The 23,557-nt window shown below is 47.1% G+C and overlaps 1 protein-coding gene across 1 annotated transcript; it reads left to right on the top strand.

Annotated features, from left to right (window-relative positions):
* Positions 1 to 13,922: 13,922 nt before the first annotated feature.
* LOC123065911 (WUSCHEL-related homeobox 5) lies at positions 13,923 to 16,563 on the top strand. Its single transcript, XM_044489103.1, has 2 exons — positions 13,923 to 14,469; positions 15,815 to 16,563. Exons 1-2 carry the CDS (start codon positions 14,025 to 14,027, stop codon positions 16,240 to 16,242), a joined length of 873 nt encoding a protein of 290 aa, XP_044345038.1. The 5' UTR covers positions 13,923 to 14,024; the 3' UTR covers positions 16,243 to 16,563.
* The last annotated feature ends 6,994 nt before the right edge of the window (positions 16,564 to 23,557 follow it).

The following is a 23,557-nucleotide window of genomic DNA, read 5'->3' as shown; positions in this document are numbered from 1 at the left end:
GGCTTCGGTGAGCGCCAGGTAAGTTTCCAGGTAAGTGCTTTCCTTTTTATTTATTTTTGTTTTCTATTTTTGCAATTTGTTTTGATTTAGTTTATAAACCAAATCATTTTTATAAATCCTGAAAATATTTGTGGGCAGTAACTGAATTGTTTCAGAGGCCCTCAGTAAGTTTCAGAATATTTGGAGCTACCAAATATTTATAGGAATTAATAGCTCCAATTCAAATACAGTATGAGTTAATTCAAAAATCCATTAATGACCCAGAAATGTGTGCACCATTTTTGGCAGAGGTTCTGGACCAAAAAAAATGATGAACATTTATGAAGGGCATTTCAGGTTCATTGAAAATATTTTTAGGTTGAACCTATTTGAATTCCATTTGGTGCTAGGGTTTTGGACATCCCCATTTCAAGTTTAAATGAAGTTTAAACATGATGCAGCAACCAAGATAGTCCAAGTGCATAGCAAGGCTAGGGACGTGACAACTCTCCCCCACTAAACAAGAATCTCGACCTGAGATTCAAGACGTGAGGTAAGAAGACAAAGGGGACACAAAGCTAACACAATCTTCACGATCCAACTGTCCTTCTCAAAGATGTTGATTCATTGCTTCATATTGATCTTGACGTCTTTGCTTTTCGAGAACTTCATCCAACACGAGGACAGGGACACTCTACAAGGATGGATCATCCTAATGATCACAAAATCAACTCACAGGATGAGACATAGAAACATCTCTTGAGCTGAGAGGCAAAACACACATCAGGAAGGGCGGAAGAACAATTTGACGAGGGTTTCAAAGTAGCGAGGGAAATAGTTGCCATGATCCCATAACGGGGCACCTTAGGAAAGGTGACTAGTAGAAATATCCCCTTAAGTGGCAAAAAGAATTACCTTTGATTCAGAGATCATTGAAACTCTTTATACCAGCCTGGGGCAAATTACGAACGATCGTTTGACAGAGTTCAGGAGAACGACACACTCGGCTAGAATGGATGATGTGGATTACCTTGTTGAAAACAACACAAGGGATGATTTTAGTAACTGGGAAGAAGCTCAACAGTAGAGAGTGAGTCCACTGTTTGAGAAGTTATAACATAACCGAGGAAGCTGAGAGCAAACCTAGTTAGTGCCCATGATAACACCTAGCGCTTGTGCGTGCTCTCAAGAACTTGAGCATTTCCATATTCATCAAGGTTTTACCAATATCCGTGTCAAGGATCCTGGCAACACAACTTACTACCATGACGAATAGCGATGGACGATGCAGACGCAAAGGAAGACAACACCTTCTCAGATTTCACCTTAGCGAGGCCAAGGGGACGAAATCTGGATGATCGACCGAGGAACATTTAGCGCTCCGCTTCTACTGCTCTCCTTGATGTGCTAGTGTATCCCATTCATATGGTTTGATATCTAGAACATCAAGTAAAGGTCGGACTTCGGGAACGCAAAAAACCATAAGGAAACAACTACTGGATTAAATCCTACGAAATCCTTATGGGGAGGTGGCCAACTTCTTCAATCAAGATACTACAATAATAGGTCTTCTGGCTGGGTGTGCTGGCCATGACATCCACTTTACCAGTTATCGAGGGATCAATATTATAGTTCTTGGGAAATGTTCCAACCATCATATCCGCCTGAGATTCAGATCTGGTTGGTGTCAGGATATTCTAGACTCATCGAGTCTAGGAAGAAAATGAGAGTTTGCAACACAATTCGACGAGATGACGTTGCGAGATTCTCGGGAAATGAGCTACGATAGCAAGCTCCAAAACATGAGCTGGTTCTGCTACACACATGTGAACACGCTGTCCCCGACAGACATGATCACATGGTAGTCTTACAATAAAACACTACCGAGTTCTGGTTGGGAACCATCAACGAGGATATCGGAGTCCTTACATAAGTCCGGATTAGCTCTTATGAAGGAACTTCTTGTCCTTGAACAAATCAGCCAGTGGCTTGGTGTGCTAGGAAACCCATATAGAATGGAGGCAGCCAACCTACAAACCATAGAGTACTTCACACATGTGCATGACCAACTTGGGACGATTCCATAAAAGCAAAAACAATCTTTCTCGGATCCACGGCGGCAACTTACATCAGGTGCACATGAATTCGAGAAAGTCACTCCTTTCATCCAAGCTTATGCTTCATGAACGGAACATGAAGATAATGCTTATAAAGCTTCCAACACTAGCTTAGATGTTCAACATGAATCATGGACAAGATAAGGATGTTGTCGATGGGCTCAACAATAAGTCATCGGGATGACCATATAAATGGAATTCCATAATTATGTGAACAAGGTGATAGCATTGGTCAGACCCGAAAGATATAATGGTGTATGCTCGAGGAACAACCACGAGTAAGACAACATTACGAATATCGTTGGTTCTGATTTGATTTGACGATAGCCCATACTCAAATCAAAGGTTTGGGTAAGATAATAGATCCAACAATTGATCACGAGGATCAACCAATAAAGATATCATCTTTCTTCAACTAACACACCAACACCAGGATATCCCTTTGAAACGAACTAAGTTAGGTAAGCTTTTATCTTCCAACTCTCCAAGTTGTCGTTTAGCTTAACCAACTAGCTCAGGGGTATCCAACACAGATTCTTGGAGAAAGTGTGGTTTACAGGAATAAACCAACTTGATCACGAACTCAACATAGCGGTCAGGTGACAACCTGGTAATACTTCTGAGAAGATATACGGAAAATCACGAACCACCGATATGTCACTAAGCTCGAGAACAATCTTGCTTTACAGGGCAAGACGATATGATCAAAAGAACGAGGGATTGGCACAATCCTAACTCATTGATCGAAGGGTGCACCGATTAAGGACTAGGTAGCACGATCGGTATTAGAATGATGATTCAAGAACCAACACGCTAAGAATGAAATTATTGTCCTTTAATTACCAAGCAACAAGGTTGCTAGGAGTATTGATTTCACACATCACGATTCACTTGTCGACATTCCGGTTGTGACAACACGGGAACCGAGAAATGAATAATGATGGAGAGAGTATCACTGTATCAAGAGTTCATAGGATGGTGTGCAATTCCCATGATATTCTTGATATAAAGATGGTAATACTGCAAGGTGGAGCAGAGCAAAAGCTGGATTAGTATTTATTCTGCGGAGCACAACTACTTTGACCCAATCCTGGATGTGGATGAGGTACTGGAGTTTGTCTCTCCTAGTCATTCCGGAATAGAATGGCTTGACGGACCACAGGAGTAATAGACATCGATGAGCGAATTCACGCATAATCTTGACTATCAATTGATAGACGAAGGTCAGAGGACAACTAAAGAGGGCAACTCAAAGGAACATATATCTTTCTGAGTTGTGGATGCATAGATTAGTATGTCGAGCAAAGCTCAACATTTCTTCCGGATAACCCATGCAGAAAGGTAGAACTGGCAGATTCACAATATAGAATGGAGAACTCATCAAGAGCACTCTTGTTGTGATCTTTTGGCTCAGAAAGACTGCTGCCATATTGGTTCATGGTATTGGAAGAACGATATACCACGTACCTCGAGGACTATCGCAAAGGTTACTAATATCCTAAAGGTACAAGCAACACTAACAACATGAAGTAAGTAGGGAAATCTCGGGTTCAGAAACCCAGGAGTAGAATACCTATTACTAAGTGGCATCACGGGATGCTTTCGAGAATAAAGACCAGAATCATCACACTGGGACCACATAACATGGCTAGACTACTAGATGATCCCCTAAGACACCTAGGGTCATAATAAAAACTCCAACATATATGTCAAGGCAATAAAGTACCTCAACTCAACAATTTGTGTGATTAACCTGGCATAGAAGAACATCGAAACCAAAGGGAAAGGATTTTGCAAGTGCATCAGATTGTTTAGAAACCTGGGATGACTCGGACATCATAACGGCTGTAAATGCTCAAAAAGATTGGAGACATGCTACAAAAATAGTGGCATAGCCACTCAGAAGCACAATATCAAGGTTTCGAGATCAACAGCTAACATACCGAAGTAGTAGGAACTTAACCGAGGCTTGAGTCCAACAATATATAAGTCTACAGATTAGTAACACGTGATCTTGATAGAGAGAAAAGAAAGCCTAGTTCCTTAACCCCGTAGGAAAAAATAAGATGACTCAGATCAGAAGGGCATAAGGTAAAGGAGTAAAAAGAGCCTTACGTTCCATCCCACAATCAATTCCCCTACATATAACTAAAGAAATTCTAGACTCAACTTTGACCAGTTTGGCTTGGTAATCCTACAGGCAGTCAAGCTCTGATACCAAAGCTGTCAGGACCCCGACTCAATGCCACACCGATCTAGCATGTAACACATCATATCACTTTGCGGCCTCACGCACGGTATTCCCACGGGTGTCGCCTTACCTTTGCCAGGGACCGTTTGCGCCTTTTGGCACACGTATATGATAGTGTCGCTAGCATCCATATGATAAGGAGCCCAGGCTGACATGGCTAGTCGTAAACCCAAAGTGGCACAAACTTACAGGGACATGCATCCATGACCCAGCATCGAACGTGTCGGTCATCAGCGAGTGAATCCAGGCTGTAGCACTGGGCTAGCAGGACTCCGGTGAACCGGGCTGTAGCGGGCTAACAGGACTCCGGAATTCATCGCGTGACATTTCCCCGAAGGGACAGACACAGGATCGAAGAAGGACACATGACGGCCAGCCTAAGTGTTCAGGAGCAGTAGCAAGCTACCATGGTTCAGTGGAGGCACTAGGAGACATTTCCCAGTAAGAGAGGCTACTAAGGATAAACAACTAGATAGTCAGATCCCACACATACCAAGCATTTCAATAACATACACACAATATGCTCGATATGTGCAAATACAACATGGCATCACAACATGACTCTACAACTCAAGTATTTTATTCAATAGGCTCCGAGGAGCGAGATATTACAAACATGGGTCTCATGACCCAACATTCAGAGCATACAAGTCAAAGCACAAGCGGAAGCTTAACATGTCTGGGTACAGACATCTATAAATGAAAAAGGCTGAAAGCCTGACTGTCTATCAGATCCTACCGAGGGCTCAAGATCGTAGCTAAGGTAACAAGCTAAATGTCGAAGTCCACACGGTACTACTAGCGAGACTGAAGTCTCTCTGCAAAAACATAAATTAAGCAACGTGAGTACAAATGTACCCAGCAAGACTTACATCAGATCTAACTACATATGCATCATTATCAACAAGGGGATGGTGGGGTTTAACTGCAGCAAGCCAGCTTTGACTCGGTGGCTATCCTGAACTACGACTGCAAGTAACTCTTTTGAGGTGGCGCACACGAGTCCACATATTCACCATATCAATACACCACTATGGATCCGCTCCCGTCTCCCTACGAGAACGCCATCCATAGCACTCACGCTTATCTTGCGTATTTTAGAGTATCCACTTCAAGTTATCTATGAACTGTACAGGCAACCCAGAAGTCCTTTACCGCGGACATGGCTATTCGAATAGATCATATTAACCCTGCAGGGGTGTACTTCTTCACACACGCTCTCACCACTTACCGCCGTTTACACGACATGTACTCGGCAACCTTCAAGCGGAAGCCCAGCGAGGGTGTCGGCCACGACCTGACTAACCACACAAGTCTCTCGTCCAGGTTTATCGCCTATTCGGGTTCCATCCGCAAGGAGATCCGGCCGGGGTGTCGCTCACGGCCCCAAACGATGTGTGCAGGGTTCCCAAGTCCACCATCCGGGTGCCACTTGGTACACCGGGCCACTGTGCCTAGTCTGTCCCAAGCCCACCTGTACCGGGTGCCACTTGGTAGACTACTAACACTACCTACAAACACCAGAAACTAGTTGCAACTCCTGGACAAAGATCAAGTTGATTAATAAGTCGAGAGAGCTTGGAGTGCCCGGAGCCCAATGTGTGGTAGTAACTGATCATGGATCACAAACACAGAACTCAGTTCCTGAGGACGGCCGCAATGAGATAACCCACCATGTACTCCTACATGGCCTCTCACCGCTACCTTTACCAAATCGTGTTCACACCCTTAGCTCCCAACAATAGGACATGTTCACACACCTCCAATTCATCCCCGATGAATCAGACCTGACTCAACTCTAAGCAGTAGTAGGCATGACAAACAAACATGGATGAGTAGGCACATCAGGGCTCAAACAACTCCTACTGATGCTAGTGGGTTTCATCTATTTACTGTGGCAATGACAGGTCATGCAAAGGATAAAGGGGTTCAGCTACCGCAGCAAATAACAAATATCTCGTTGTTGTCCTAATGCAGTAAAACAGAGCAGGAGCGAGAGAGTGGGATTGTATCGGAATGAACAAGGGGGTTTTGCTTGCCTGGCACTTCTAAAGATAATATAGCTCTTCATCGGTGTCATCAATCTCATCGTCGGAACCACGTTTACGGAGAGGGAACAATTACCGGCAACAGAGAGGAAACACAATCAATGCAATGCACATTATGATGCATGTTCATGACATGGCAACATGCTGGTGTTTTGAGCTAATGCAGCTAGCAACAAAGTTAAATGAAGTTGGTTTGAATCCAAGATTCAAATTCAAACTCCATATGTGAAGGTTTAAATGTCATTTAACTGAATTGTCCTAAACAGCAGCTATAAGTTGTTCTAACATGCATGAGAATGGTACAGATGGATAGATTGGATTTTTCTGATCATTTTTCATATATAAATTATTATATTTGGAGTTACGGTTGATTTTCTATGAATTTTAGAAGTTTATACTAGTTTCTGGAATTTCCTGATTTATTTTAAATCCAGAAAGCCATTACTGCGTCAGCATGACAGCAGCATTGCGTCAGCAGGTCAACCAGGTTGACCCGGGTCAAACCTGACCGGTGGGTCCCGCATGTCAGTGACTCAGGAACTAATCCCGGTCAAAACAAGCGTTGAGTGAGGTTTTACTACGGCTAGGGCCCACAATCAGTGTATGTTAGGGGCTAACTAGATGTGATTAGTGCCTAATTAAGCGGCCACGTCATCATCACCGGCGTCTTAACGCCGGCGACCAAATCCGCGGCAGTGCGCACCGGAGTGGCTCGGGGTTCACCTACAGGAGGCCGTTTGGGCTGCGGGCGGTCCCGTTGGAAAGCTGGCAGTGCGGCGCATCTAGGGGAGGTGACCGTTGGTGCTGGAGTCACCGGAAGAGTGGCCGGCGACGAGGTTTGGCGGCGGCAGCGCAGTTCGGTCGACAAGGACAACGGCTGCAGGGCCTAAACGAGCTCGGGAAGAGGGGGAATAGACGCAGAAACTCACAGCGGAGACGACGGGATGGTCAGCGTGCTCGGGGCGTCCTTGACGGCGCGATTCGACGACGACCTCCGGCGGCCAGATGCGGCGGTGACGAGCTCGATGGCAACGGTTCGGGGCGCCTGCGGTCGTGTGCTTCAGCGTAGAGGTCGAGGGGGACGCGGGGAACCTCTTTGCCATGGGGGTTAAGCGAGGCGACGGCGGTGGCCGCGCAGGCGGGGAGCGGCGGCGACGGCCGTGCCCGGGTGTGCTGCGGGGAGAGGAACAGGGGGGGGGGGAGAGAGTGCAGCGAGTGAGGGGGAGGCGAGAGGGGCTTCGAGGCGTCTCCAGGCGCGGGATTGGTTGACGGAGAGCGCGACACGGCGAAGCAGGAGGTGGCCGAAGCCCCACGCGCGCGCCACACCTCTCCTCTGCCTACTGGCTGAAGGAAGAAGACGGGCATGCCCCTGTGGGCTGGCCAACAGTGTTGGGCCGTCCAGGTGGGCTTCGGTGAGCGCCAGGTAAGTTTCCAGGTAAGTGCTTTCCTTTTTATTTATTTTTGTTTTCTATTTTTGCAATTTGTTTTGATTTAGTTTATAAACCAAATCATTTTTATAAATCCTGAAAATATTTGTGGACAGTAACTGAATTGTTTCAGAGGCCCTCAGTAAGTTTCAGAATATTTGGAGCTACCAAATATTTATAGGAATTAATAGCTCCAATTCAAATACAGTATGAGTTAATTCAAAAATCCATTAATGACCCAGAAATGTGTGCACCATTTTTGGCAGAGGTTCTGGACCAAAACAAAAATGATGAACATTTATGAAGGGCATTTCAGGTTCATTGAAAATATTTTTAGGTTGAACCTATTTGAATTCCATTTGGTGCTAGGGTTTTGGACATCCCCATTTCAAGTTTAAATGAAGTTTAAACATGATGCAGCAACCAATATAGTCCAAGTGCATAGCAAGGCTAGGGACGTGACACTTATGGGCAAGATGACTAAAACTCCGTTCTCCGGAACAATGGAATGAGCTACTGACTTATTGGAAATAATACATACTGATGTGTGTGGTCCAATGAGTGTTGATGCTTGTGGCAGGTATCATTATTTTCTGACCTTCACAGATGATTTGAGCAGATATGGGTATATGTACTTAATGAAACACAAGTCTGAAACATTTGAAAAGTTTAAAGAATTTCAAAGTGAAGTGGAGAATCATCGTAACAAGAAAATTAAATTTCTATGATCTTATCATGGAGGATAATACTTGAGTTACGAGTTTGGCCTTCATTTAAAACAATGTGAAATAGTTTCACAGCTCACGCCACCTAGAACACCACAACGTAATGGTGTGTCCGAACGTCGTAACCGCACTTTATTGGATATGGTGCAATCTATGATGTCTCTTACTGATTTACCACTATCGTTTTGGGGTTATGCATTAGAGACAGCTTCATTCACTTTAAACAGGGCACCGTCAAAATCCGTTGAGACAACACCGTATGAACTATGGTCTAGTAGCAAACCTAAGCTGTCATTTCTTAAAGTTTGGGGATGCGATGCTTATGTCAAAAGGCTTCAGCCTGATAAGCTCGAACCCAAATCGGAGAAATGTGTCTTCATAGGATACCCTAAAGAAACAATTGGGTACACCTTCTACAACAAGTCCGAAGGCAAGATTTTTGTTGCTAAGAACGGAACCTTTCTAGAGAAGGAGTTTCTCTCGAAAGAAGTGAGTGGGAGGAAAGTAGAACATGACGAGGTAAGTGTACCTGCTCTCATTTTGGAAAGTAGCTCATCCGAGAAATCTGTTCCCGTGATGACTACACCAATTGGAGAGGAAGTTAATGATAGAGATCATGAAACTTCAGATCAAGTTACTACAGAACCTCGTAGGTCTGGCAGATCACGATCCGCACCAGAGTGGTACGGTAATCATGTTCTAGAAGTCATGTTACTAGACCATAACGAACCTACGAACTATGCAGAAGCTATGATGAGCCCAAATTGTGATAAATAGCTTGAGGCCATGAAATCTGAGATAGGATCCATGTATGAGAACAAAGTGTGGACTTTGGTGGATCTGCCTGATGATCGGCGACCCATAGAGAATAACTGGATCTTCAAGAAGAAGACTGACGCTGATGGTAATGTTACTGTCTATAAAGCTCGACTTGTTGCAAAGGCTTTTTTCGACAAGTTCAAGGAGTTGACTACGATGAGACGTTCTCACCCATAGCGATGCTTAAGTCTGTCTGAATCATGTTAGCAATTGCCGCATTTTATGATTATGAAATCTGGCAAATGGATGTCAAAACTGCATTCCTTAATGGATTTCTTAAAGAAGAGTTGTATATGATGCAACCAGAAGGTTTTGTCGATCCTAAAGGTGCTAACAAAGTGTGCAAGCTCCAGCGATCCATTTATGTACTGGTGCAAGCATCTCGGAGTTGGAATATACGCTTTGATGAGGTGATCAAAGCATATGGTTTGATACAGACTTTTGGAGAAGCCTGTATTTACAAGAAAGTGAGTGGGAGCTCTATAACATTTCTAATACTATATGTGGATGACATATTGTTTATTGGAAATGATATAGAATTTCTGGATAGCATAAAAGGATACTTGAACAAGAGTTTTTCAACGAAAGACCTCGGTGGAGACGCTTATATACTGGGCATCAAAGATCTATAGAGATAGATCAAGACGCTTGATAGGACTTTCACAAAGCACATACCTTGAGAAAGTTTTGAAGAAGTTCAACATGGATCAGTCAAAGAAAGGGTTCTTGCCTGTGTTACAAGGTGTGAAGTTGAGTCAGACTCAATGCCCGACCACTACAGAAGATAGAGAGAAAATGAAACTCATTCCCTATGCTTCAGCCATAGGTTCTATCATGTATGCTATGTTGTGTACCAGACCTGATGTGTGCCTTGCTATAAGTTTAGCAGGGAGGTACCAAAGAAATCCAGGAGTGGATCACTGGACAACGATCAAGAACATCCTGAAGTACCTGAAAAAGACTAGGGATATGTTTCACATTTATGGAGGTGACAAAGAGCTTGTTGTAAATGTCTACGTCGAGGCTAGCTTTCACACTGATCCGGATGACTCTAGGTCACAATCCGGATACATATTTTTATTGAATGGTGGAGCTGTCAGTTGGTGCAGTTCCAAGCAGAGCGTTGTGGCGGGATCTACGTGTGAAGTGGAGTACATAGCTCCTTCGGAAGCAGCAAATGAAGGAGTCTAGATGAAGGAGTTCATATCCGATCTAGGTGTAATACCTAGTGCATCGGGTCCAATGAAAATCTTTTGTGACAATACTGGAGCAATTGCCTTAGCGAAGGAATCCAGATTTCACAAAAAGACCAAACACATCAAGAGACGCTTCAACTCCATCCGAGATTTGGTCAAGGAGGGAGACATAGAGATTTTCAAAATACATACGGATCTGAATGTTCAGACCCGTTGATTAAGCCTCTTCCACAAGCAAAACATGATCATCACCAATTCTCCATGGGTGTTAGATTCATAACAATGTAATCTAGATTATTGACTCTAGTGCAAGTGGGAGACTAAGGAAATATGCCCTAGAGGCAATAATAAAGTTGTTATTTTATATTTCCGTATTCATGATAAATGTTTATTATTCATGATAGAATTGTATTAACCGAAAACTGATACATGTGTGGATACATAGACAAAAAAACGTGTCCCTAGTATGCCTCTACTAGACTAGCTCGTTGATCAAAAAGATGGTTAAAGTTTCCTAGCCATGGACATGAGTTGTCATTTGATAATGGGATCGCATCATTAGTAGAATGATGTGATGGACAAGACCCATCCGTTAGCTTAGCATAATGATCGTTCAGTTTTGTTGCTACTGCTTTCTTCGTGTCAAATATATATTCCTTCGACTATGAGATTATGCAACTCCCGGACACAGGCGGAATGCCTTGTGTGCTATCAAACGTCACAACGTAACTGGGTGATTATAAAGATGCTCTACATGTATCTCCAAAGGTGTTTGTTGGGTTGGCCTAGATCGAGATTAGGATTTGTCACTCCGAGTATCGGAGAGGCATCTCTGGGCCCTCTCGGTAATGCACATCATATGAAGCCTTGCAAGCAATGTGACTAATGAGTTAGTTACGGGATGATGCACTAAGGAACGAGTAAAGAGACTTGCCGGTAACGAGATTGAACTAGGTATGAAGATACCGACAATCGAATCTCGGGCAAGTAACATACCGATGACAAAGGTCATAACTATATTGACATTGCAGTTCGAACGATAAAGATCTTTGTAGAATATGTGGGAACCAATATGAGCATCCAGGTTTCGCTATTGGTTATTGACCAGAGAGGTGTCTCGGTCATGTCTACATAGTTCTCGAAGCCATAGGGTCCGCACGCTTAACGTTCGATGACGATTGGTACTATATGAGTTATGTGTTTTGGTGACTGAAGGTTGTTCGGAGTCCCGGATGAGATCGCGGACATGGCGAGGAGTCTCGAAATGGTCGAGAGGTAAAGATTGATAAATTGTAAGGTTACATTCGGACACCGGAATTGTTTCGGGAAGTTTCGGATGATTTTCGGAGTACCGAGAGGTTAACGGAACCCCCCGGGGAATTAATGGGCCAACATGGGCCATAGGGGAGAGGGGAGACAACCCACAAGGGGTGGCTGCGTGCCCCCCATGGGAGTCCGAATTGGACTAGGGGAGGGGACGGCGCCGCCTTTCCCTCTCCTACTCCCTCTCCCTTTCCCCCTTTGCCACTCCGGAAAGGAAAGGGGAATCCTACTAGGACTCCCCCCATAGAGCACCCCTCTAGGCCGGCCACCTCCTCCCCTCCTCCTTTATATACGAGGGCAGGGGGAACCCCAAAGGCACAACAATTATTCTCTTAGCCGTGTGTGGTGCCCCCCTCCACCATTTAATCCTCCGATAGTATCATCGTAGTGCTTAGGCGAAGCCCTGCACGGATCACATCACCAACACCGTCATCACGCCGCCGTGCTGACGGAACTCATCGACTCCATCGAAACTCTGCTGGATCAAGAGTTCAAGGGACGTCATCGAGCTGAACGTGTGCAGAACTCTGAGGTGCCGTACGTTCAATACTTGATCGGTTGATTCGAGAAGATGTTCGACTACATCAACCACGTTAAGTTAACGCTTCCGCTTTCGGTCTATGAGGGTACGTGGACACACTCTCTCCCTCTCGTTGCTATGCATCTCCTAGATAGATCTTGCGTGAGCGTGGGAATTTTTTGAAATTGCATGCTACGTTTCCCAACACGTGCATGGTTGGTCGGGAGAGCATGTGCCTCCGGAACCATGTCGTTCGGGATCCTGCCCGTGAGAATAGCAATAAGGTTTTTGGGGAGTGTCTTGGTGCGACTTCTCCCGATCCATCTCCATCTTCGTCCTCCTCTGCTTCCACTACTTCCCCTGCATTGACACCATGGTCGACGACGCCGTTGCCAAGAAGAAGGCCACAGACGACGCAGAGGCTGCTGCCGCCGCTGCCCCGTTGGCCTGGCCACCGGAGGGTATGATCTCTTCATCCCTCATTTACTCGTTCATGTGCTGGCCGTATATGCTATGTTCATAGATGCTTCGGTTCTATGTGCTATACACGTTCACAAGCTTAGGTATCGGTATGAGTTGCATACTGTGATTGCCATACTTACTGTTTACTCATACATTAGATTAATCAAAGAGGCGCTGATAGTTTCAACATATACTTGGAACCAAAAACCCTAAACCCTAAAAGTGAGGATAACTACCACTGATGGTAGGAAATATTTGTCCTACATGATTGCGCTTTTAGAGGAGAAAAACGGAAACCGTTTGATCGTGTGAGTCACTAGATGGGCGAATAGATCGAGAGGGAGCACAACTGGCCATGCGCCTTTTATGTGCTATAATTGGTGTAAAGTTAATTTTTCGTAATGATACCAGCTTGTACGTTACTATATGTGGGGTCTTACCGTTACTACAACGCGGTGCATGACACGTAGCTGGCACACGAGTCACGCCACATTACGGTGCTTCTTTAACTTATGTTAGCTGACTTTATAGTGACTGACATATGGGCCCACAAACATACTGACCCACTTGTCACTGCCCAGAGTCACCTGATGTACGTAAGACAATTTGAGCCCCTCTCTGCCCATCCCCTTTGCACCTTTTGACCGCGCGGCAGCACGACCAGCCTGGCGTTGTTTGGCGCCTGTGTGCACCCACTCCACGCTCCTTCTCCCCTTCAAACCCTTACCCTTCATGCGCCTTTTATGTTTTATATATAATTGGTATAAAGTCAATTTTTCGTAGTGAACCAGCTTGTACGTTACTGTATGTGGGGTCTTATCGTTATCACACAAGCACGGTGCACGACACATAGCTGGCACACGAGTCATGCCACATTGCGGTGCTTCTTTAGCTTATGTTAGCTGACTTTATAGTGGCTGACATATGGGCCCACAAACAAACTGGCCCACTTGTCACTGGCCAGAGTCACTTGACCGCGCGGCAGCCCGGTGCCGTTCGGTGCGTGTATGCACGCGCTCCACGCCCCTTCTCCCTTCCAAACCCTTACCCTCCAAGCACCTTTAAAACCCCCAGCACTCCGCCCGACTGCAAGCGCACAGAAACGCAAAGGCTAGCCAAGCGCAAAGAAGATCCATATCCATCCTTCCTAGCTAGCCATGGAGAGCGTCGACCACCACGACGAAGCCGCCACCCGCCTGTCCCTTTCCACTCCCCGTCCGCCGGCACCGCTCTCCCTGACGCCATCGCCCAACTCGGCGGCGCTGGTGAACGCGCGCTGGGTGCCGACAAGGGAGCAGCTGGCCGTGCTGGAGGGGCTGTACCGCCAGGGGATGCGCACCCCCGCCGCCGAGGAGATACATCAGGTGACGGCGAGGCTGCAGGAGCACGGCCCCATCGAGGGTAAGAACGTCTTCCACTGGTTCCAGAACCAGCAGGTCCGGCTGCGCCAGAGGGAGAAGCAGCAGCGATCCGACTACTTCGCCAGGCAGTTCCGCCGTCCCCAGCCGCTACCCGTGCTCCACAGCCCCTCTGGTCACCCCTTCTCCCCGGTCCAGCTGCAGGCGCCGCCGGCGCCGAACACTCCTGCATGCAACGGAGAAGGTACGTCCGCCTTCGGCACGCCATTCAATTAATTAAATCTACTTTTGGCAATTGGCATGTACGTCTTGATTGATTAGCTTCCAAATGCGCCTGTACGTTTCTTAGCCTAGCTTTACGTTTGGGATTTAGCTGGAAGGGATATGCATCTACAACTTTCCATTGCAACCCCCCGCGGCTTTCATGCATCTGCTGGTCAAAGCTGGTCATGTGATTGGATGGAATGGCATCCATCTGGGCAAATTACTAGCACGCATGAATGCTGACTCATCTATAGTCGTCGTTTCAGAAAGTGAAATGAAGTAGCACGTACCTGTACTATCTGTTTTGTCTGTTTTGTGATGTCCCTTTGGTAGTTTTGTTCGTATGCATGCATGCACAAGGTTGCTTTGCTTGCTTGGTTATATTCTTATGCAGTTTTGCTCACGATGTGCACGCACGGATGCAAGGTAGCTCCATCTTTTCGCTTGTAGTAGCACCTGCTGTTTATCGTCTTTGCCAGCACTATGTGTCAACCGGCTGGTCAATCCGTGCGTGTGTGGCTGATTCGTAGTACGCGTACCGCTCGGCTGGTCGGTCCGCAACACGCCCTGTATTGCGCTCGGCTGGTCAATCCGCAACACGCCCCGTATTACGCTCGGCTGCCTGCAACACAACCAAGATTGCAAACACCTCTTCCTGGTCAGAAGGGTGTTGCGCGCCGCACGATCAAACGCTGAAGAGTCAGTTGAGGAGAAGCCTTTTCCTTCTCATCCTGCCCTCGAAGTGTCGCTGCGTAGAGTGTCAATGGAGCAGGGAAACCCTCGCAGTCATGGTCACACGATTTTACGTTGCAGGGCTAGGCTATGCATCCTGCTGCTGCTACCTTCTGTAGCTCTTTTTATCTTTTATGCACTGTACATGCATGCGCGCATGCCCCAGAATGGATGGAATTAACCGTCCTACACCGACGTGTCCAGACCTAGCGAGAAATTCTGCCCATATTGTAGGAAGATGGAAAATTTCTTGTGGGCTTGACAGTGGAACGACGCGTGCCAGCCAATCCAGCAGCGAGTAGTTTGTGTTTGTACCATTTTTTATTTATCAACTTGATCAAAATGACCATGATCGGTTTATATTGCTCCTGTTTCTTTGAGTTTCAACGAAACCAACTTTATTTATTATCAAGAGAAATCTGTTTGGATATTCAGCGTAAGTTTATGAGCTTTCTGCTTCCCGATATTATGCTCGACGCTGAGCAAAATACGGGAACCACACAAAAGATCTCAATCCAAACATGCATTAAAAATTTAAAATTGTGGTTATACTGACATATTTTTCGTTGGGTCCATATTCCTTTTTCTTGCAGCAATGTACATGCAGCAGCCATGCTACATGTCAAGGCCAGCAGCACAGGCCGCGGCTAATGCAACCTACTACTCACAGATGCAGCCGAAGATAGTGTATCCGAGTGCGGAGATGATGGCGCATGGCAATGTACATGCACAAGCACAGGCCGCCATGTACTACCGGGCAGCATTTTCGAACGACTCCAACACACAACAAATGCGCGTACTCCAGTCCTCCCCGGTCGCCGGCAGCTACGGGGCGTCTGACGCCTACTCCCACCGCCCTGTGCTTCTGAATCTATTCCCACAGTATCCCACCTTTGCAAATCGCAAGAAGACCCGCCGCGTCGGGAGAGTTGGCTCCGCGAGGCCATCAAGCTCAGGGTCGATCTCTTGGGAGACGGAGAGTCCCAAGATCCCCAACACACACATTGTTGTCGATCTATGACTTCTTTGGTGAAGGCCACTAAAGGTGATGCATTATTGCTGATATGCTCGACAATTACTTTGTTGAAATCATATAGGCTACTATCTCCCAGTCTCATGGACAAGCCATTGAGTAGATGTACCAGTTTTCTTTCATGGCGTATTTATTTGGAATGTTGGTTTACTTAGGTAATTAGGAGGAAAATGTGTATTGCTTCATAAACTTGAAGCGTGCATCGGAAGCCTTGTTAAATTTCATTGAGTTAGTCCATTTAATTTTTTTATTGCAAGGCGCATGTTCTATTTTGGTTTTAGCTTGTTTCATCATATCATTCATCTAACCATGGGTGTGAAACAATCGCCAATGTTCTCAATAGATTTCAGGTATCACCCCTTTTCATAAGAATATAATTATCCTTTTTACTTTTAAAGGTCTATTTGAAATGATTGTAAGTTTTGAATATCTACCGATGTTTTGTTCTCGCTTGAGATACAAATACATGTGGGTACACACAAACTATAACCGCTCCAAACATCCCCTTAGAGAAACTCAGAGGTGTGTAGAATTTTCTTTTCCTGTGATAAAAAGAGGTATATTGTTCGATTAGTTGTTTAAGTCACGAAATGTGAAGCACACACAAGCGTATCATGTGTAAACCTGTAGACGAGATAAGTATCATGGTCAAGCTCACACTACAATTTTGCTCGACATACCTAATGTTTTAGGCGTTACTGTCACATACCAAATTTCACAAATTTGACACCTTATTGTTCGATAAACATATACGGAGTGGTAAAGTGCAGCAAAACCCCTTATACAATGGGAATGTACACAAGGAAATATACACATCTAACACCCTCCCTCAAACTCATGGTGGATCAACAACACTGAGTTTGGAGAGGAAAAAGCCATGTTGCGCTCTAGTCTATGCCTTCGTGAAGAAGTCAACCAACTGTAACTCAGAGGGCACATAGTGAAGAGCGAGAGTCTGATCCTGCACAGCAGCACACACAAAGTGGGCATCCACGCCAATGTGCTTGGTGAGCTCATGCTTCACCGGGTCATGCACGATACTGATAGCACCAGTACTGTCTGACAGTAGAGGAGTCGAGGTAGTAGCACACACATCAAAGTCCTCAAGTAACCACCGTAACCAGATCACCTCAGCCGCCAACATAGCCATGGCTCGCAACTCAGCCTCTGTACTTGAGCGAGAAACTGCAGTCTGTTTCTTTGTCTTCCAGGCAATAAGAGAGCCACCAAGAAAGACACAGTAAGCAAACAGCGTGCGTCGAAAGAGGGATCACTAGCCCAGGTAGCATCAGAGTAGGCCTGGAGCTCAAGAGCGCTGGAGCGGGAAAAGAAAAGGCGCTGAGAGATCGTGCCATGAAGATATCATAGAACACGAAAGAGATGACTATAGTGGACAGATGTGGGGGTTGAAACAAACTGACTCAGGATGTGGACATGATAGGAGATGTCAGGACGCGTAACAGCAAGATAGACAAGGCTACCAACGAGGTGACGATAGCGAGTGGGATTAGGAAGAGGGTCACCATCAGAGGCACGAAGCTGAACGTTGAGCTCCATAGGAGTCACAACTATGCGCTCATCACCAAGAGCAGCGCGAGCAAGAAGATCCTGAATATATTTTTCTTGGGAGATGTAGAAGCCATCAGAGGTCGAGGAGATCTCAATCCCAAGAAAATAGCGAAGTGGACCAAGATCGGTCATGAGGATTTGGTCGCGAAGGCGAGCCTTAACAAAGGAAATATACTTAGAGTCATCACCAGTGATGATCATGTCATCGACATAGCGAAGCAGAAGAGTTCGACCACGAGGAGACGTGTGAACAAACAACGCGGGATCATGATCACTGGACAAGAAACCAGCAGAAGTCACCACAGAGGAAAAGCGCTCAAACCATGCTCGAGGGGCCTGTTTGAGACCATAGAGAGAGCGACGAAGTCAGCAGACCATACCTTCAGGAGCATAGTACCCCGGGGGTGGCTGCATATAAACCTCCTCACGCAACTCGCCATTGAGAAAGGCATTCTGGACATCAAGCTAAGAGATGGACCAATGACGAACAGAAGCCACAGCAAGAAGAGTGCGGAAAGTGGTCATGTGGGCCACATGAGTGAATGTTTCATCATAATCGCGTCCCTGCTCCTGCTGAAAACCACGGGCCACAAGACGAGCTTTGTAACGCTCAAAAGAACCATCGGAGCGAGTCTTGATCTTGTAGACCCACTTGCAGGTGATGGGACGAACAACAGAAGGGAGGGAAACCAGATCCCATGTGCCAGAACGCTCAAGGGCAGCAAGCTCTTCGGTCATCGCAAGGTGCCATTAAGGCTGAGTCATGGCAGTCCGATAGGAGGTGGGCTCAGCAATAACAGAGAGACCGTACCGATCAGCAGAGTAGCGATCAAGTGGAGGGCGAGGCCGAGTACGGAGGTTATGAACTGGTGGAGGCATGGACGGAGGGGCACCAGAGGTGGAAGGCGCGTCAGGCACATGAGGAGAAGCCTCCTCAGTACGAGGGCGACGAGTATAGTGAAGAGGAAACGGGGAGATAGGGCGACGGACTGAGGGTGTAGAGATGGAGGAGGAGGATGGGGAAGATGGGGTCGGTGGTGAAGGAGAAGGAAGAAGAGGTGCAGGAGGAGGAGGTGAAATATGAGGCACATAGCAGGGTGTATTGGGAAGAAGAAGAAAAGAAATATCATCCACGAAGAAGCTCGAGGAAGAAGGACGTGGGTAGTAAGAGCGAGACTCGTCAAAGGTCACATCACGCGAGATGCGCAAGCGGCGACCAACAGGGACCCAACAGCGATAGCCCTTGTGCTCATCACTGTAGCCAAGGAAAACACACTCAACCAACTGAGCAGTCAGTTTGGTGCGTTCTCGCTGGGCAAGAAGGACAAAGCTAAAGGAATACCATCCTGCAGAGCAGTCGATGGCTGAATGTTGATGAGATAGGTGGATGCAGAAACAGCCTCAGCCCAAAAGTGGGGTGGAAGAGAAGCGGCAATCATCAGCGCACGAGCCGTCTGAAGCAGATGACGATGCTTATGTTCGGGAACGCCATTCTGAGCATGAGCACCAGGACAGGAGAACTGGGCAAGAGTACCCTGTTCCGCGAGAAAACCACGCAACAGCTGGGAGATATACTCTCCAGCGGAGTCAGCACGAAAAGTACGAATAGGCGTGGAAAACCGGGTGCGAACCATGGCAAAAAATTGTTTGTATATAGAGAGAACCTCGCTACGAGATTTCATGAAGTAGAGCCAAGTGTAGCGAGAGAAATAATCAATAAACAAAACATAGTAACGATGACCACCTTTCAAATCAAAGGGAGCAGGACCCCAGACATCAGAATGAATTAAGTCAAAAGGACACTGAGATACAGACTCGCTAGTAGGATAAGGTAACTGCGTTTGTTTGCCAAGTCTGCAACCATTACAATGTAAGGAAACATCTCCAGATACAAACCCTAAGAGGCCCTGACGAACTAAAGAAGATAAGCGAGAGCCACAGATGTGACCAAGGCGATGATACCACTGCTGGAAGGACGCAGACGAAGAAGCAGCAAGAGCATGGGAACTGGCATATGAGGCAGTAGCGGAAGGAACACGAAGCCAGTCAACCTCCCAAAGGCCCTCAGACTCACGGCGCCGAGGACCAGCGCCAACCAGAGCCTGAGTGCGACGATCCTGAACAGAACAAGAGTCAGCGTCAAGAATGACACGACAACCAGAATCAGTAAGTTGGGCAGCGGAAAAAAGATTCATGGTAAGACGTGGAACATGAGACACACTAGGAACCGAAAAGGACGGAGTGGAAAGGATGCCACGGCTAGTAACAGGAAGAGGTGTGCCATCGGCAGTGAGAACATTAAGAGGAAAATCAAGATGTCGAAGAGAAGATAAAGCAAAAGAATCAGAAGACATATGAAAAGAAGCTCTAGAATCCAGAACCCACGAGGATGTACTTGACTGAGTAGGATCCGGCGGTGGCGGAGTGGTGGTGGATGTCATAGTGGCAACAGAACCCGTCGAGGAAGAACCAGATGAAGCTAACATCCGCTTGAGCCGCATAATATCCTAGCCAGTGAGCGACGAAGTCGAGGAAGACGCATGAGTCTAACTGGAAGAAGATCGCTTCAGGTCTCTTCGCTTCTTGTGACAATCCGACTCTGGGTGACCTGGCCGGTTGCAGTAGCCACAGAAGGTGTGCGAGCGCGACCAACCCTCTACTGAAGAAGGGTAACCCGCCCCCCTGGAGGTGTGGGCAGAAGCGGTGGGTCAGAAGACATAGGAGCGCGGGCAGCAAGAACAGTATAACCACAAGCAGACCAGCAGGCCGGGGGCGTGTCTCCTCAGCACGAAGCTCTACAAGCACCTCCGAAATAGGAACCCGACCACGAGCAAGCAAGTGAGCACGACGAGGCTCAAACTTGGAACGGAGGCGAGATAAGAACTCATGAACCCTCTGAAACTCCAAGTCAGACCTTGTAGTCTGGCAACAACGGCAAGTGCCACAAACAACTGTCCGCAGTGAGTCAAGCTGTCGCCAGATGGTAGAGCAGTGAGAGTAGAACTCATCAACAGACGAGTCACCCTGCTGAAGAGCATGCTCCTGACGCACTACAAAGAGGTACAGAGCATCACCAGAGGGCTGATAGCTCTGACAGAGATAGGACCACATCGCTGGAACAGTGCCGAGGCCCATGAACTCTGAAGCAAACTGGGGGAGGACACTCACAGTGAGAACAGCAGCAGCATGAGCGTCATCATTGCAGCACTGAGTGTAAGCAGACAGATCATCCCGATAGACAGAAAGAGCATCCGAATATGCAGATACCTGTTGATCATAGGTAGCAACTTCAGCATCATCAAAATCCTTGGCTGCATCCTGATCAGCCTGAGAAGCCTCAGCAGCAAGCACCGGTGGGACTGGCAGAACAGGAGCAACCGGAGCAACAGGGCAGGCCGGACAGGATACCTCTCCAGAGAGAACGCCCCACAGCAGAAGACTGCACATGTGAATACGCATGAAGCCCGCAAACTCGGCATAGTTGGTGCCATCGAAGATCACCGAGCACCGAGGAACAGTGACATAGCCCGAGGAGGACATGAGGGAGTCACTCTTCCCGTCTCTGTTTTTTTCTCTTTGTTTTTTTGTGGTCAATGCAGAATGCCCGAATAGAATCCGGAGCGAGGGGCTCGAACTGTATTCGGAACGAGGGGCCCGAACTGTGTGCAAGAGGAGCCCCGCTCACGAGCGGCCTGAGGAGGTAGCAGCGCTCGAGGAAGACGGCCACTGGATCGATGCCAGGTAACAACGACCTGTACAGAGCAGCAACAGCAAATCCCGACCGGAGGAGGGGCGGACGAGCGGAGCAACAACAGCTAATCCCAGCCGGAGCCACGACGAGGGGCGGACGAGCGGGAGCCCCGGCCGTGCACGGGACGAGCAGGTCCCGGCCGGATCCGCGACGAGGGACAAGGAGGAGCCCCGGCCGTGCACGGGAAGAGCAGGTCCTGGCCGGATCCACGACGAGGATCGGCTGAGGCTGACGGAGAGGCCGGGCACAGGGCTAGTAGGCCCCGGCGGGTCCGCGGCGAGGAGGATCAGGCGGTGGACAGCAATGTGACGGAGCGAATCGGGGGAGGAGAGCTAGCACGGAGTTGCAGCATGTGGGAGAGGGAGAAACCTAACATCTGATACCATGTTGGATAAGCAGCAACTGACCCTTTCTGAGGGCCAAAGGCCAGTACATATACAGAGTGGTAAAGTGCAGAAAATCCCCTTATACAATGGGGATGTACACAAGGAAATATACACATCTAACACTTATTAGCTTTGTATTCTTTCTCTGGATTAATTCCAGAAAATGGTTAGCCCATTTTCCAGAAGGAAAATGAGCTTGAGCTTAACTTGTCAAATCTTTTCTAACTATATATTCTCTTCCAATATAAATATTACAAGGCCAAGATAGTTGAGTAAGCAATTTTTCTTGAAAATAAGCGCTTTTTGAACCCCTTTGTGAAGAGGCACCTTTTTAGACAAAAAATTTCTGCCAAGAAAATTATGGTAGTATCTTATGATCATGTGTATTCCAACTATGCTAAAACATGAGATGCTCCAGTATAATTTTTTGTTTCCAAAACTCCCCAAAGTAACAATTTTTTTTCTCGTATCTAACCTTTGAGTATTGACCCCAAACTTTTTTTGTAGTCTGTACACCTCATTAGTTTCAGCCCCAAGATTTTCCATTTGATACCCAAACTATCTTTTCCTTCAAATCTCAGCAGTAGAAAATTTGCACCATGTTAGTGAAGTGTCATTTCATCTGAAATCTTCGCAGATCCTACAAAACACCTAGGGACCTGGCCATACCAAATTGCAGCCCAAACATCGGTCCCTAGGCTCGAGACCATGTCGATGCTGATGATGGCGGTGGTAACTACACATGCCAGAGCAGCAATAGTGCGGAAACAACTTTCTGTTGCATACTGCTCACGTTGTGGCACTTCTACCGCATTGTTTCCCGACTGTGCACTCGTGGACGCATCCCGCACTACCCTGCACCCCTCCCCTCACGACCCCCTCTTTCTGTAACGCCCCAGATATACTTTCCATATTTGTATCCAACTCTTGCCGTCTCTGGCGCTAAGTTATATTTATTTCTCGGGTTTGGGTCTTTGTCTCCGTGTGTTGTTTTTCTTTTTCGTGCATCTCTTATCATGTCATCACGTGCATTGCATTTGCATACATGTTCATCTCATGCATTCGAGCATTTTCCCCGTTGTCCGTTTTGCATTCCGGCGCTTCGTTCTCCTCCGGTGGTCATTTCTAGTCTTCTTTCGTGTGTGGGGTTTAAACATTTCCGGATTGGACCGAGACTTGCCAAGCGGCCTTGGTTTACTACCGGTAGACCGCCTGTCAAGTTTCGGGTCATTTGGACTTCGTTTGATACTCCAACGGTTAACCGAGGGACCGGAAAGGCCTCGTGTGTGTTGCAGCCCAACACCCCCCAAATTTGGCCCAAAACCCGCCAAACTCTACTCCATGTCCTAGAGCGTTCGATCAAGATCGTGTGGGCGAAAACCGCACCTCATTTGGACTCTCCTAGCTCCCTCTATGCCTATATATAGACCCCCTCCTCCAAATCCCGGATCCCCTCGTCTCAAACCCTAGCTAAAAAAAAACAGCTCCCAGCCACCGACGGACATGTCCGCCGCCTGACCGGACACGTCCGCCGGCGCCCCCGACCACTCCGGTGCCGCCACGTGGCCGGACCACTTCGCCGCGCCGCCGAAGCCCG

This window comes from Triticum aestivum, chromosome 3B (assembly GCF_018294505.1).
Source record: "Triticum aestivum cultivar Chinese Spring chromosome 3B, IWGSC CS RefSeq v2.1, whole genome shotgun sequence".
Lineage (NCBI taxonomy): Eukaryota > Viridiplantae > Streptophyta > Magnoliopsida > Poales > Poaceae > Triticum > Triticum aestivum.
This window is presented reverse-complemented; position numbering and strand designations above follow the sequence as displayed.